The 13624-nt window shown below is 41.5% G+C and overlaps 1 protein-coding gene across 1 annotated transcript; it reads right to left on the bottom strand.

The window, feature by feature from the left end:
- Window positions 1-1890: 1890 nt before the first annotated feature.
- LOC143415075 (uncharacterized) lies at window positions 1891-7780 on the bottom strand. Its single transcript, XM_076880437.1, has 7 exons — window positions 7683-7780; window positions 7366-7471; window positions 5606-5676; window positions 3540-5505; window positions 3083-3241; window positions 2948-3001; window positions 1891-2518 (listed from the first exon to the last, which is right to left on the bottom strand). Exons 4-7 carry the CDS (start codon window positions 5200-5202, stop codon window positions 2271-2273), a joined length of 2124 nt encoding a protein of 707 aa, XP_076736552.1. The 5' UTR covers window positions 5203-5505; window positions 5606-5676; window positions 7366-7471; window positions 7683-7780; the 3' UTR covers window positions 1891-2270.
- Window positions 7781-13624: the final 5844 nt, after the last annotated feature.

Raw genomic sequence — 13624 nt, 5'->3', positions numbered from 1 at the left:
CATGCAAACAGATACCAACTGAGAGCCATAAATCAGCCTTCAGTGCGCTGCAGTGGTGTCCCTGTTTTCTGGTGTTTTACCACCTAATCTGAATCTTTCATGATATTCTGTAGCATTGTTTTCCTCTGATTCCTTTGTTGCAAGATATACTGTATGCAGGTCAGTAACGGTGAGTCAGGTTCAGGAGTTCCAACTATACTAAACAATATAGATGTAGACTTGATTGAATGGAATTCGTATGTAACAGCTGAACACTATTGTCTGTTAGCATGACAGTGCTGCAGACTCCTGATCTCAACCCCAAATTATTCCTTTAATTGAAGCGAAACACAGAAGTTATAATTTTGAGACGGCATATGTGTGGAATATTTGGTCAGTTTTTTCCTTAAATTTTTATGTCTCTAAGTCAGTCCTTAAATAACTTATTTAATGCTAGGAAGATAATGCACTCATATTAGGTGGCCTTTAGACTGAATTATGGTTTAATTTGACTGGTTAGGAATGTAGGAATTCAAGTATGCGAGGTAGTCACATCTTCAGGTTTTCTCAGCATGTGCAGCATATAAATGTCTCTAGATTTGCTGTCTAAGTGCTTGTGCAGAAGCAGAAACAGGCAAGGATCCAACATGTAGTCTGAGTGCAGCTGCTGAGACATCGCAAGCTTTAAAAAAAAAAAGAAGGTACAAAATGTGGCCATCAGCCAGAAATCCAGTGTTGCTAAAAACCAGTTGCATGTTCACCTATTATGGGCTGTAATTAAGCAAAGATGTGACAACTGTAGTCTTTACAATCTTTTTCCTGTTTTGAGATGGTAAACTATGAAATGACACGATGTAAACTGCTCACATTAGAATGTGGTTCAGTTATGTTATGTAACAACAGTCCTTTTTTAATTAAAGCCAAGTGTTCCCACACTTGTTCTCTCGGGAAATAAAAAAAAAATCTTTAACTCAATGCACGCATAAGGAAGCATTACTTTACATAAAAATACAATATATATAATATAATTTATACTTACAGGATATATTGTCGTCATCTTCTTCTTCTTCTATCACACCACCCTCTTCATATCTTACTTCAGAACGGAATCTGCCTGGTAGCTCCAACTTTCTTGAATACATCCACTATCCCTCCTATGTACATGTCAAGACCCTCTCTACCTTGCCTCTCAGCTGATTTACTGATTTTTCATCCTGTTGTCCTGTTTATGCCTAACAGAAATCCTCAGAATCATGTGTTTTTCTCAGTGGCACCATCACTAAACTATACAACAAAGCAGGTCTCACTACTGTCTTGTAAATCTTCCTGTTAAGTCTAATTGTCAAATGTTGTCATTGGGCTTCTTAAATTTGTAAGTCTGAGTTCAATCTATGGGATCAAGACATTCCTTTGATCCTGACCACCTCTCTAGCCACTCTGTGCTGGGGGAGGTTTTATTGTAGATACATCCTATCTGACAGATCTGTTTCTTCTGTTGTAAGCTTCCTGCTTTTATGACCCTTTTGGTGAGCAGGAGGTCACACACACACACACACACACACATACGGGTCTATGTGGTATGGCGGGACTATACTACGTCAATCCGCCCGGTGGTGGTTTAAGTGGACTACCCTTTTGAAAGGACTTAGAGCCAAGGGAGCGAGGTTAAAGTGTTCGAAAAAATCTGAAAAAAATTTGGGTCACTTCAGACCTCATACACTCCCTATAGAAGTCTAGATACACTGATACACACCAACCAGACTCTATTGTGTTTTCTGGAGACATTGTCCACTTGACAACAATGTGTTTTATGAGGTCCAAAAAAAACAATATTGGGTCTTTAAAGGGACAATGATGTAATATGTAAATAGCTCATCATTACCATGAATACACATCTGACAGGACACAGGATTACTGGAACATCATTTTATTAGTGTTCTTGGATCTGAACATTAATTTTAACCATAAATAAAAAAAGAAATCTATGGACAAAAATGCCCACGCTTCCCACAGAAATATAAAAATATAGAAAACAGAAAAATTAAAAACATTTAAAATGAATTTTAATAGTTTAAAGGTAAATATTAAGGGGAGAAAATATGCATTTATAATTTTTTATTTTAAATATAACCCGTCAAAAAAAACCCTAAATAAATTAAATGTAAAAATTATGAAATACAAACTACTTCTGTATTTAACAAGAACTTTTTTTTCTTTAAACAGAACATCAGTGTTAACAACAATTGGCAATCTGACCAAGATGTAAAACCACAGCTCTCTAAACAGTTATTTTAGTTCATTTTTTTCTGCCTTTTTGCAGTTAATCCTCTGTTTCTTACAAAATCTCTTATGTTTTGAACTGTTCTTCCTGCCAACACCGGATCTTCTACCAATTTGCAATGACTGCATTCATTTTTGGTGGCTAGTTTCCCTTTGTTTATGTGGTCTTTAAAATGCCTCATCACTGCAGCAACCTCAGCCTTGGACCACATGTTTTTGGGAGCTCTTCGGGAATTGTGGGATTGAGCAGCATTTTTCTCTGGAAGATATATAAAGTAGTAGTAGTTAAAACAAACAAAAAACCAAACAAAAAAAACAAAAAACATTTGGTGGTTAAAAGAATGGATGCTACCCTGTACTAACTTCTGAAATGTGTTGCTACCATCAATATCAAAACGAGCTAAAATTCTCTTTGAAAATTTATCAAATTTCTAAAATGAGACATTTAGTGTTCCGCTGTGAATAAAAGACTGAATAAAAAGTTGAATAAAAGTCTCTTGATGCATGCTCAATCATCCAGGTAAGTAAATCCCAAAACGTTGATTCTGTTAATCTGGACGTAGCGTTTTCAGTGGGAGAAACATTTTGTCACTCATCCAAGTGACTTTTTGCCACCACTCTGCAGTTTGCCATATGTTGCAAAGTGATGAAACAATAATAAGCTTAGAGAACCAACTGCACCCCTTACCTTCAGAGGGAGCAGCAGTCTCACTTGCTGCAGGCATTGTGAGTGGTCCTTCATCTGCTGATTACACAATTTGATTAAGTTTTAATATTTGTAACAAACATTTTATCCACAGAAACCAAGCTAGTGGTAACTTACCACAATCTACAGTGTCTTGGAGCTGCGCTGTGTTTGTGGAATCAGCTACTGCATGTACAGGCTCACTGGTGCCACACGCCAACATTGTGAGTGCTGTGTCATCATCATCTGATTCACTCTCACTGTCCTTTGTTTCAGCATCACTTAATGCAATTTCATCTGAGAAATTGTGGGAAAACCCCCCCAAAAAACCAAACACAAACCCCCCAAAAACCTCACATTAACAACGAGATATGACAAAATACAGAACAAATACTGGAAATTATAGTACATAGTTTTACTATTTAAGGCCACCACTCTGCAGTTTGCCAAATGTTGCAAAGTGATGAAACAATAGACTTCAAGAACCTTAAATCATGGACATTTAACAGAATGGTCTGTGCTTTTAGGTTTTAATTCGGTTGATAAAGCATAATATTCAACTACTGCCCTAATATTTGCTCCTTTCAATACAAACCTTCTATTTTGATCTCATCCAGTGATTTCCCCTGGATCTGGGAAAGTTGTCCTTTTTCCAGTGTTAAAAGCAGTTTGGAAATCTTGGCCAGCTGTGTTGTGGGAACTGGTAATCTGTAGAATTCGCGGTGAACGCGGATATCATGACCCAGGAAATCTGCAACCTGATCAAGTTCGTTGTTTTTCAAATTAAGGACTTGTGAGAGTGTGGCAACATGTTTTCTGAGCTGTGTCGATCTTAGATACTCAGGCTGCTTTGCTCCACACTGGTGTGCATGAACACGCAAGGAGTCCATTCCTCTGTAATGACTCATTGATCGGGGTCTTGCAAAGAGGTAGATATTAGTGGCACAAATACCACAGTCAGGCCTCCTACTAACCAGTAGTGACAGAGCATCCAGCATGCTTGGTGTTAGCAGAACTGGAACATTTCTGTCCCTTTTTCCCATTATTTCTATTCTACAGAAATAGTTACAGAGTCTCTGTTCCATTTCTGAGAGCCCCATGGCAACATCTGTGTGGAGTGCTGTTTTGTCTCTTTCAAGAAAACTTTTGAGGCGCATCTTTGAAACCTCTCCAGAACGTCTTCGGTTGAACACAATGATTTGTGAGAGTGTAACTTGTGCAAGTTGGGCATAATTCTGAGCTGTGGCTTCGTTCTCCAAGCTGCAAAAGGCACTTTCTGCAGATTTTTGAAGGTAGTGATGGAGAATCCGAACATCTTCTGTAAAGGGCAATGTTGATGGCTTGTTAAACTTTGCCTCACTCAATGTGTTCAAGGCACGGTGAGACACCATCTCAGACCATTTGGAGACATACAACTTCTTGAACGCATCAGTGGACTTGATTAGGGCTTCATCCTCTGTCATGAGGGCACGACAATGGATAATGTCAGACATTTTATGCAGTGTATGTCCCAGTTTCAGCGCAAGGCTTGGAGTTTTGTATGACAGTGTCTCTTCATCAAAACCTGAAACTTTCTTTACTGCTTGCACAACTCTCTGGAAATTAGCAGGCTTAATAGCTTCTTCCATGTTATGCACTGAGAATTCTGTGCGCAGACACAACAACAAACGTCCCGCTTCACGAAGCTTCTGTCGTATATAATCATACTTTGTAGGGTCTTGTCCATGTTTATTGTAGAGGGACTGGGCAAACTGAATAACAGTAAAGTCATTTCGCACAGCTGAGGCAATCTCATCTTGTTTCATAACAGCAAGAACCTTCCAGACTCCACTTGACACCTGCGGATAACACTGAGACTCCAGAGTTAAAGCCAGGCCGAGTACTTTGGTTCTTCCAGGTTCTTTATCCGTGTCATCTTTTGGTTTGTTAGGACATCTGCGGACATGTCTCCAAAGATCCTTGCGACCATACATCCCTTGACAATAAAAGCAATGAGCAAACTTTCCCTCTACTGCTTTAATCTTGGGTCTTCTCTTCACTTTCAGTGGTCCCACTCCACCATGCAAAACTGCAGCATTATGCTTAAAATTTCCCTTATTTCTCAATTTCTCTAACAGACTTTTACGCTCGTTTGAGTCTCTAGGCAGGGAAAATGCATGCACAACATCAGGAGCCGTTTTGTGCGTTTTCAGGTGGCGGGAAATTTTAGCTTGTGGTTTGCCACAAAAATAGCAGTAATTTCTTTTACTTAAAGTCATTTTTTCTGATTCAGTTTCGCAAAGCTCACTTTTATCTTGTGGCTTGTCCTTTGTCAAGTTGTGGATTAAATTCGTTGAATCTGATTGTTCATGCGCTTTGGAGATGTCATCTTGGCATAGCAGACCTTTTGATGTGCTTGGCAATAATGAGATGTCTTCATCTGAATCTTCATCATATGACTCTGAATCTGGCACATATTCTTCTTCTGATATGCTGTGGTTGCCATCATCATCGCTTGATATTTGATCCAGAACTGAATGTGGCAATCCATCCTCCCCTGAATATTCAGAAATTTCTTCTTTCTGGAATGTAAGAACAAAAGTTTTTTTAATTGATCAATACTTTAGACAGGTAAAAAATAAACTGAAAAAAAGTCAAGCCAAATATGAATGGGATACACACCTGTGTTGACTGGTGGCAATTCTGATTTGCCAATTTTGCAAGGCAAGATTTGTGCCAGACCCCTAAACAAACTGAAACACATTTTGATAGACTTAATTTAGCTTTGCAGTTCTATTTAAGTGAAGTAGTTTTTTGTCAAAGCATTGCAGTAATGTCAAATGCTGAAAAAACAAAAAAAAACAAAACTGTTCACATTAAGGATATTTTAATGACTACACATACACTGCTAATCCCCCTCCCCCCCCCAAAAAAGGACATCCCAGATGTGAATGAAGGAATTATTCTTATTAAATACTTTGTTCTTTAGGTAGTTGAGTGGCATGAAAGTGTGTAGTTGAATGTGTGTGGCCTCCAGATGCCTGTACGACTTCCCTACAATGCCTGGGCATGCTCGGGATGAGGTGGCGGATGGTCTCCTGAAGGATCTCCTCCAAGACCTGGACTAAAGCATCTGCCAACCCCTGGACAGTTTGTGGTGGATGGAGTGAGACATGATGTCCCAGATGTGCTCAATTGGATTCAGGTCTGGGGAACAGGCGGGCCAGTCCATAGCATCAATGCCTTTGTCATGGAGGAACTGCTGACATACTCCAGCCACATGAGGCCCAGTGTCGTCTCGCATTAGGTGGACCCCAGGGCCAAATGCACCAGCATGTGGTCTCACAAAGGGTCCGAGGACCTCATCTTGTTACCCAATGACAGTCAGGCTCTCTGGCAGGCACAGAAATGCCACCCCTCACCATTACTGACCCACTGCCAATATGATCATGCTGGAGGATGTTGCAGGCAGCAGAACATTCCCCACGGCATCTCCAGACTGTCACGTGCTCAGTTTGAACCTCCTTTCAGCTGTGAGGAGCATAGGGTGCCCGTGCTGAAGTTGCCAAACTTTGTGTTTTCTGGCAAATGCCAAACATCCTGCATGGTGTTGGACTGCAAGCTCAATCCCCACCTGTGGATGCTGGACCCTCAAGTCACCCTCATGAAGTCAGTTTCTGACCATTTGAGCAGACAGATGCACATTTGTGGCCTGTTTGAGGTCATTTTGCAGGGCTCCTCTTGTTCCTCCTTGCACAAAGGTGGAGGTAGCGGTCCTGCTGCTGGGTTGTTGCCCTCCTATGGCCTACTCCACATCCAGGTAGCACCTCCATGCTCTGGACACTACACTAACAGACACAGCAAACCTTCTTGCCACAGCTCACATTGATGTGCTACGCTAGATGAGCTGCACTACCTGAGCCCCTTGTGTGGGTTGTAGACTGTCTCATGCTACCACTAAAATGAAATCACCGCCAGCATTCAAAAGTGACCATAACATCAGCCAGAAAGCATAGGTGCTGAGAAGTGGTCTGTGGTCACCACCTGCAGAACCAGTCCTTTATTATGGTGAATTGACTATAATTTCCACTTGTTGTCTACTCTATTTGCAAAACAGCATGTGAAACTGGTTGTCAGTGTTACTTCCTAAGTGAACAGTTTGATTTCACAGAAGTGTGACTGACTTGGAGTAACATCGCATTGTTTAAGTGTTCCCTTTATTATTTTGAGCAGTTTATGTTATGGAATGGGGAATTGAGGACAATCCCAAGTATACCATTTTTACAAGGTCCTGCACCAATGAGGTAATACTGCATTTCTTTAATTAGACGTGACCACCCATTAATTAAAAAGGGAGCAGTGTTCATTTCAGCACGTCTTAACTTGTTGAACTCTATTAATGCTTTTTACTATACACTGTACCTATTCACTAAATGTCTCACCTTTGCACTTAAAGCCAAGCCACTTGAGGGAGGAAACCGGTCCCACACACTGAATGCACTTGTCCAAAGATGATATTGTTGTGCACACCAGACGATGATTGTGACACTGTTAGCAAAATATTGCAACATTTATTTGTTTTGGACAGTTGGAAAGGTGTGTTTTCAATTCAGTTGCAGATATCAACTAATAAACTTCGTCCATGTAAATCACATCACACCCAGGTGACTGCCAAACACACACACACACACAGCATCCATAAAGAATGATGATAGATTAAATTATTAGTTCATTAAGTGGTACACTGGATTATATTTACCCTTTCAGGCTCTGGATGTTTCAGGTCCAGATCATTGTTTGGAAAGCTGTTTGGTTGTGGCTTTAGGCAGCTCACAGTCTTCTGAATCTGGCTGGTCTCAGTCTTCGTGTGTAACAGATAGAGAATGAAGACAAAAGAACAGTAATCTGACAGTTACTAAAAATGCATCACTCAAGAGGATGAATAGACCATTTCACTATTGGCAAATAGCGTAAGGTACACATCGTGCATGAGAAACATTCATTAAAATCTGTCCTAGGTCAATGTTACCTCTTCAAAATCTTGCACTGAAGAAGAATGCATGGCTTCTGAGCCTTGCTGAGGCATTTCTTCATCAAGATCCTGCAACAAAGAAAAGATGGCACAAAGATTAGACCAAGTGCTCTTCTTGCAACTGTACTGGGCAGTCCTGTGCTTCTGTCTTTAATTTGCATGTGTGTGTGTGTGTGTGGGGGGGGGGGGGGGGGGGGGCTTTCCACTCAAGAAATGTTTTCTTCTGAAAAAAATACTGGCTACAATAATTAACAACTGATTCCTTTGCAATCATCCATCCTCTTCCACTTATCCTTATCAGGATTGTGGGGTAGCAGTTTTGGGGCCTATACCAGCTACCATAGGGCAGTACAACCTGGACAGATCACCAGTCTAACATGGAAGGACAAGCATTTGCATTCACACCAAAGGGCAGTTTTGAATCACCAGTTAACCTAACCCCATAAGCTACATCTTTGGACTGTGGGAAGAAGCCAGAGTACACAGCGAGAGAGCCCATGCACTACCAGCAGTAAAAAGTGCCTAAAACAAGTTAAGTTGTATAGTACTATCTATCTTAATGTTCAAGCCTGAGTTTCAAACCACATAGAAACAAAGCACATGTAGTCAGTTCTGCATGCTGTAGGTCAAACTGTCAAGACATACGAGAAGACCCCTCCTAAAACCAGAGTGATGTCACCATGAAGCAAACTTTGACAGAGTCTCCCAATAACAGTGTGGTCCTCCTAAGTCACATTTGGGTGGTTAACACACACACACACACACACACACACTCAGATGTTATCCAGACTTGCACTTTGAAACAATGAAAAGGACCTACAAGCCACAGTCCATGTAAATCACATCACACCCAGGTGACTGCCAAACACAAACACACACACAGCATCCATAAAGAATGATGATAGATTAAATTATTAGTTCATTAAGTGGTACACTGGATTATATTTACCCTTTCAGGCTCTGGATGTTTCAGGTCCAGATCATTGTTTGGAAAGCTGTTTGGTTGCGGCTTTAGGCAGCTCACAGTCTTCTGAATCTGGCTGGTCTCAGTCTTCGTGTGTAACAGATAGAGAATGAAGACAAAAGAACAGTAATCTGACAGTTACTAAAAATGCATCACTCAAGAGGATGAATAGACCATTTCACTATCGGCAAATAGCGTAAGGTACACATCGTGCATGAGAAACATTCATTAAAATCTGTCCTAGGTCAATGTTACCTCTTCAAAATCTTGCACTGAAGAAGAATGCATGGCTTCTGAGCCTTGCTGAGGCATTTCTTCATCAAGATCCTGCAACAAAGAAAAGATGGCACAAAGATTAGACCAAGTGCTCTTCTTGCAACTGTACTGGGCAGTCCTGTGCTTCTGTCTTTAATTTGCATGTGTGTGTGTGTGTGTGTGTGTGGGGGGGGGGGGGGGGGGGGGGGGGCTTTCCACTCAAGAAATGTTTTCTTCTGAAAAAAATACTGGCTACAATAATTAACAACTGATTCCTTTGCAATCATCCATCCTCTTCCACTTATCCTTATCAGGATTGTGGGGTAGCAGTTTTGGGGCCTATACCAGCTACCATAGGGCAGTACAACCTGGACAGATCGCCAGTCTAACATGGAAGGACAAGCATTTGCATTCACACCAAAGGGCAGTTTTGAATCACCAGTTAACCTAACCCCATAAGCTACATCTTTGGACTGTGGGAAGAAGCCAGAGTACACAGCCAGAGAGAGCCCATGCATTACAGCAGTAAAAAGTGCCTAAAACAAGTTAAGAAGTTGTATAGTACTATCTATCTTAATGTTCAAGCCTGAGTTTCAAAAAATTTCAACATAGAAACAAAGCACATGCAGTCAGCTCTGCATGCTGTAGGTCAAACTGTCAAGACATACGAGAAGACCCCTCCTAAAACCAGAGTGATGTCACCATGAAGCAAACTTTGACGGAGTCCCCCAATAACAGTGTGGTCCTCCTAAGTCACATTTGGGTGGTTAACACACACACACACACACACACACACTCAGATGTTATCCAGACTTGCACTTTGAAACAATGAAAAGGACCTACAAGCCACGGTCCATGTAAATCACATCACACCCAGGTGACTGCCAAACACACACACACACAGCATCCATAAAGAATGATGATAGATTAAATTATTAGTTCATTAAGTGGTACACTGGATTATATTTACCCTTTCAGGCTCTGGATGTTTCAGGTCCAGATCATTGTTTGGAAAGCTGTTTGGTTGTGGCTTTAGGCAGCTCACAGTCTTCTGAATCTGGCTGGTCTCAGTCTTCGTGTGTAACAGATAGAGAATGAAGACAAAAGAACAGTAATCTGACAGTTACTAAAAATGCATCACTCAAGAGGATGAATAGACCATTTCACTATCGGCAAATAGCGTAAGGTACACATCGTGCATGAGAAACATTCATTAAAATCTGTCCTAGGTCAATGTTACCTCTTCAAAATCTTGCACTGAAGAAGAATGCATGGCTTCTGAGCCTTGCTGAGGCATTTCTTCATCAAGATCCTGCAACAAAGAAAAGATGGCACAAAGATTAGACCAAGTGCTCTTCTTGCAACTGTACTGGGCAGTCCTGTGCTTCTGTCTTTAATTTGCATGTGTGTGTGTGTGTGTGTGTGTGTGTGTGTGTGGGGGGGGGGGGGGGGGGGGGGGCTTTCCACTCAAGAAATGTTTTCTTCTGAAAAAAATACTGGCTACAATAATTAACAACTGATTCCTTTGCAATCATCCATCCTCTTCCACTTATCCTTATCAGGATTGTGGGGTAGCAGTTTTGGGGCCTATACCAGCTACCATAGGGCAGTACAACCTGGACAGATCGCCAGTCTAACATGGAAGGACAAGCATTTGCATTCACACCAAAGGGCAGTTTTGAATCACCAGTTAACCTAACCCCATAAGCTACATCTTTGGACTGTGGGAAGAAGCCAGAGTACACAGCCAGAGAGAGCCCATGCATTACAGCAGTAAAAAGTGCCTAAAACAAGTTAAGAAGTTGTATAGTACTATCTATCTTAATGTTCAAGCCTGAGTTTCAAAAAATTTCAACATAGAAACAAAGCACATGCAGTCAGCTCTGCATGCTGTAGGTCAAACTGTCAAGACATACGAGAAGACCCCTCCTAAAACCAGAGTGATGTCACCATGAAGCAAACTTTGACGGAGTCCCCCAATAACAGTGTGGTCCTCCTAAGTCACATTTGGGTGGTTAACACACACACACACACTCAGATGTTATCCAGACTTGCACTTTGAAACAATGAAAAGGACCTACAAGCCACGGTCCATGTAAATCACATCACACCCAGGTGACTGCCAAACACACACACACACAGCATCCATAAAGAATGATGATAGATTAAATTATTAGTTCATTAAGTGGTACACTGGATTATATTTACCCTTTCAGGCTCTGGATGTTTCAGGTCCAGATCATTGTTTGGAAAGCTGTTTGGTTGCGGCTTTAGGCAGCTCACAGTCTTCTGAATCTGGCTGGTCTCAGTCTTCGTGTGTAACAGATAGAGAATGAAGACAAAAGAACAGTAATCTGACAGTTACTAAAAATGCATCACTCAAGAGGATGAATAGACCATTTCACTATCGGCAAATAGCGTAAGGTACACATCGTGCATGAGAAACATTCATTAAAATCTGTCCTAGGTCAATGTTACCTCTTCAAAATCTTGCACTGAAGAAGAATGCATGGCTTCTGAGCCTTGCTGAGGCATTTCTTCATCAAGATCCTGCAACAAAGAAAAGATGGCACAAAGATTAGACCAAGTGCTCTTCTTGCAACTGTACTGGGCAGTCCTGTGCTTCTGTCTTTAATTTGCATGTGTGTGTGTGTGTGTGTGTGTGGGGGGGGGGGGGGGGGGGGGGGGGGCTTTCCACTCAAGAAATGTTTTCTTCTGAAAAAAATACTGGCTACAATAATTAACAACTGATTCCTTTGCAATCATCCATCCTCTTCCACTTATCCTTATCAGGATTGTGGGGTAGCAGTTTTGGGGCCTATACCAGCTACCATAGGGCAGTACAACCTGGACAGATCGCCAGTCTAACATGGAAGGACAAGCATTTGCATTCACACCAAAGGGCAGTTTTGAATCACCAGTTAACCTAACCCCATAAGCTACATCTTTGGACTGTGGGAAGAAGCCAGAGTACACAGCCAGAGAGAGCCCATGCATTACAGCAGTAAAAAGTGCCTAAAACAAGTTAAGAAGTTGTATAGTACTATCTATCTTAATGTTCAAGCCTGAGTTTCAAAAAATTTCAACATAGAAACAAAGCACATGCAGTCAGCTCTGCATGCTGTAGGTCAAACTGTCAAGACATACGAGAAGACCCCTCCTAAAACCAGAGTGATGTCACCATGAAGCAAACTTTGACGGAGTCCCCCAATAACAGTGTGGTCCTCCTAAGTCACATTTGGGTGGTTAACACACACACACACACACTCAGATGTTATCCAGACTTGCACTTTGAAACAATGAAAAGGACCTACAAGCCACGGTCCATGTAAATCACATCACACCCAGGTGACTGCCAAACACACACACACACAGCATCCATAAAGAATGATGATAGATTAAATTATTAGTTCATTAAGTGGTACACTGGATTATATTTACCCTTTCAGGCTCTGGATGTTTCAGGTCCAGATCATTGTTTGGAAAGCTGTTTGGTTGCGGCTTTAGGCAGCTCACAGTCTTCTGAATCTGGCTGGTCTCAGTCTTCGTGTGTAACAGATAGAGAATGAAGACAAAAGAACAGTAATCTGACAGTTACTAAAAATGCATCACTCAAGAGGATGAATAGACCATTTCACTATCGGCAAATAGCGTAAGGTACACATCGTGCATGAGAAACATTCATTAAAATCTGTCCTAAGTCAATGTTACCTCTTCAAAATCTTGCACTGAAGAAGAATGCATGGCTTCTGAGCCTTGCTGAGGCATTTCTTCATCAAGATCCTGCAACAAAGAAAAGATGGCACAAAGATTAGACCAAGTGCTCTTCTTGCAACTGTACTGGGCAGGCCTGTGCTTCTGTCTTTAATTTGCATGTGTGTGTGTGTGTGTGTGTGTGTGGGGGGGGGGGGGGGGGGGGGCTTTCCACTCAAGAAATGTTTTCTTCTGAAAAAAATACTGGCTACAATAGTTAACAACTGATTCCTTTGCAATCATCCATCCTCTTCCACTTATCCTTATCAGGATTGTGGGGTAGCAGTTTTGGGGCCTATACCAGCTACCATAGGGCAGTACAACCTGGACAGATCACCAGTCTAACATGGAAGGACAAGCATTTGCATTCACACCAAAGGGCAGTTTTGAATCACCAGTTAACCTAACCCCATAAGCTACATCTTTGGACTGTGGGAAGAAGCCAGAGTACACAGCGAGAGAGCCCATGCACTACCAGCAGTAAAAAGTGCCTAAAACAAGTTAAGTTGTATAGTACTATCTATCTTAATGTTCAAGCCTGAGTTTCAAACCACATAGAAACAAAGCACATGCAGTCAGCTCTGCATGCTGTAGGTCAAACTGTCAAGACATACGAGAAGACCCCTCCTAAAACCAGAGTGATGTCACCATGAAGCAAACTTTGACGGAGTCCCCCAATAACAGTGTGGTCCTCCTA

The sequence above is a fragment of the Maylandia zebra genome, linkage group LG23 (genome assembly GCF_041146795.1).
Source record: "Maylandia zebra isolate NMK-2024a linkage group LG23, Mzebra_GT3a, whole genome shotgun sequence".
In the NCBI taxonomy this organism is placed as follows: Eukaryota; Metazoa; Chordata; class Actinopteri; order Cichliformes; family Cichlidae; genus Maylandia; species Maylandia zebra.
Note: the sequence above shows the minus strand (reverse complement) of the source record. Positions and strands in the feature narration are given on the sequence as shown.

Excerpts from the sequence above, each read along its gene's own strand:
- LOC143415075 (XM_076880437.1), bottom strand. The coding sequence starts at position 5,202 with ATGACTTTAAGTAAAAGAAATTACTGCTATTTTTGTGGCAAACCACAA. Across the intron at positions 3,242-3,539 it reads GGATGAGATCAAAATAGAAG|ATGAAATTGCATTAAGTGAT; the intron begins GTTTGTATTGAA and ends ACAATTTCTCAG. Across the intron at positions 3,002-3,082 it reads CCAAGACACTGTAGATTGTG|ATGAAGGACCACTCACAATG; the intron begins GTAAGTTACCAC and ends TGTAATCAGCAG.